This window comes from Sardina pilchardus, chromosome 16, assembly GCF_963854185.1.
Source record: "Sardina pilchardus chromosome 16, fSarPil1.1, whole genome shotgun sequence".
Lineage (NCBI taxonomy): Eukaryota > Metazoa > Chordata > Actinopteri > Clupeiformes > Clupeidae > Sardina > Sardina pilchardus.
Genome location: NC_085009.1, coordinates 33,303,530 through 33,306,029, shown reverse-complemented (window position 1 = coordinate 33,306,029; position 2,500 = coordinate 33,303,530). Strand labels below are relative to the sequence as shown.

Genomic DNA, 2,500 nt, shown 5'->3' with positions numbered 1-2,500 from the left:
AAAGTAGTTAAAATGTTTTGACCTGTTCCCTGTAACTCTCAGCTCAAGAGGCTGCTGCTGGCTCCAGCCCACTCCCAGATCAGCTACAGCCAGTTCCCTCCAGCTACAGCCCCCCAGCATGCCCTCAACCAGCGGAGACACACACACACAACTCTCAAGGTACACACACACACACACACACACACACACACGCACACACACGCACACACACTCACACACACTCACACACACACACACGCACACACATACACACACATACACACACACACACACACACACACACACACACACACACAACTCTCAAGGTACACACATACACACACACACACACACACACACACACACATATGTGTGTTTGAGTGTGTGTGTGTGTGTGTGTGTGTGCAGGTGGAGCAGCCCTGGTTGGGGAAGAGAGGGTGTGTGTTTATATATATATGTGTGTGTGTGTGTGTGTGTGTGTGTGTGTGTGTGTGTGTGTGTGTTTATATATATGTGTGTGTGTGTGTGTGTGTGTGTGTGTGTTTATATATATGTGTGTGTGTGTGTGTGTGTATGTGCACAGGTGGAGCAGCCCTGGCTGGGGAAGCGAGGGTGTGTGTTTATATATGTGTGTGTGTGTGTGTTTATATTATATGTGTGTGTGTGTGTGTGTGTGTGTGTGTGTGTGTGTGTGTGCAGGTGGAGCAGCCCTGGCTGGGGAAGCGAGGGTGTGTGTTTATATATGTGTGTGTGTGTGTGTGTGTGTGTTTATATGTATATATGTGTGTGTGTGTGTGTGTGTGTTTATATGTATATATGTGTGTGTGTGTGTGTGTGTGTGTGTGTGTGTGCAGGTGGAGCAGCCGTGGCTGGGGAAGCGAGGGTGTGTGTCCATGAGACGGCCGTGCACCGAGCTGCTGAAGTACCTGACGACCGTTGAGGAGGCGGTTCCCACGGCAACCGTTGCCACGTCCTGCTCCTCGTCCTCGTCTCCTTCCTCCCTGTCCTCCTTCAGGTCCTCTTCCTCCTCATGCTCCGCCTCTAGCGGCTCCTCGTCCTCCTCCAGGAAGAAGTCCTCCTTCAGGTCCTCTTCCTCCTCATGCTCCGCCTCCTCTCCGCTTGGCCACGCCCACCTGCTGCCTCAGAGAGGTGAGCGTTCTGTTGGGGGAGGGGCCTGTAGTTGTGGAGGAGCGGCCAGTGAGTTAGCCGCCGCACGCTTCGTTAGGTACTTGCACTCTTATTCGCTGGCGGCCAAAGGCCCGGTGTGTAGGTGTTGCCGGGCGACGGTGAGCGATAAGAAAAGACAGGAGACCCGGCAACCCATATTGCAGCAGCTCCTCACCTTTAGAACCCAGTCTAGAACCCACGGAACACAGCCTAGAACTGAATCTAGAACCCACGGAACACAGCTTAGATTCCACGGAACACATGCTAGAAAGCAAGCACATTCTAGAACCGAGCCTAGACCCAGGGGGCAGGGTGCTGAGACGAGGGGCCGGGCGCAGGATGATGATGTCACAGGAAGCCCCCTCAGCTCGTTGTTCCCAGAGTGTGTAATTTCAGAGTCGTGCCCCCCAACCCCAGCAGAGCTGCCCCCCCCCAGACAACGGCCAGACCTGCTGCTGTTAGGTAAACCCCCCTCCGCTACACCCGCTACATCCGCTACACACGCTACGTCTGCACTCGTCTGCCTGCCTGCCCGATCTCTTTCTCCCTCTCTCTCTCTCTTTCTCCTTCTCCTTCCCTCTCTCTATCTTCTCTATTAACCATCTATTTGGCTACAGATTACCCTGTTAACCTATTAACACTTTTGGGAACTGTGGAGAATAAGCCCTCTCTGTTAGCGCTCCGCTAGGCTAACCCTCTGGAAACTGTGGGCACTGCTAATGCTAGGCTAACCCTCTGGAAACTGTGGGCACTGCTAATGCTAGGCTAACCCTCTGGAAACTGTGGGGACTGCTAATGCTAGGCTAACCCTCTGGAAGCTGTGGGCACTGCTAATGCTAGGCTAACCCTCTGGAAACTGTGGGGACTGCTAATGCTAGGCTAACCCTCTGGAAGCTGTGGGCACTGCTAATGCTAGGCTAACCCTCTGGAAGCTGTGGGGACTGCTAATGCTAGGCTAACAGTGTAGGCACTGGCAACGTGTGCCTCTGGGTTCCAGGATGCCTTGTACTGCGGGGTGCCTGGTGATGGTGTGTGTGTGTGTGTGTGTGTGTGCGTGTGCGTGCGTGTGTGTGTCTATAGCTATGTGTGTGTGTGTATGTGTGTGTCTATGTGTGTGTGTGTGTGTGTGTGTGTGTGTGTGTGTGTGTGTGTGTATTGGAGGCTTGAGTGAATTGGGCATGAGAGGGTGTAAAGGGGTGTGTGTGTGTGTGCGGGCATGGGTGGTTGAGTAAAGGGGAGTGTGTGTGTGTGTGTGTGTGGGCATGGGAGGTTGAGTAAAGGGGTATCGGCCAATTTACAGCCCAGCGAAAAGAGTCCCTCTACAAACACTATTATCAGTCAGCTTAGGAAGGAG

At 53.3% G+C, this 2,500-nt stretch overlaps 1 protein-coding gene across 1 annotated transcript in view; it reads left to right on the top strand.

Annotated features, from left to right (window-relative positions):
• Nucleotides 1–2,500, top strand: part of ppargc1a (peroxisome proliferator-activated receptor gamma, coactivator 1 alpha) — a 46,305-nt gene that overhangs the window by 15,655 nt on the left and 28,150 nt on the right. Inside the window, exons 4-5 of the mRNA XM_062516987.1 lie at nt 43–159; nt 834–1,128. Coding sequence (XP_062372971.1) covers nt 43–159; nt 834–1,128 — 412 coding nt within the window. The remainder of the gene's footprint in view (nt 1–42; nt 160–833; nt 1,129–2,500) is intronic.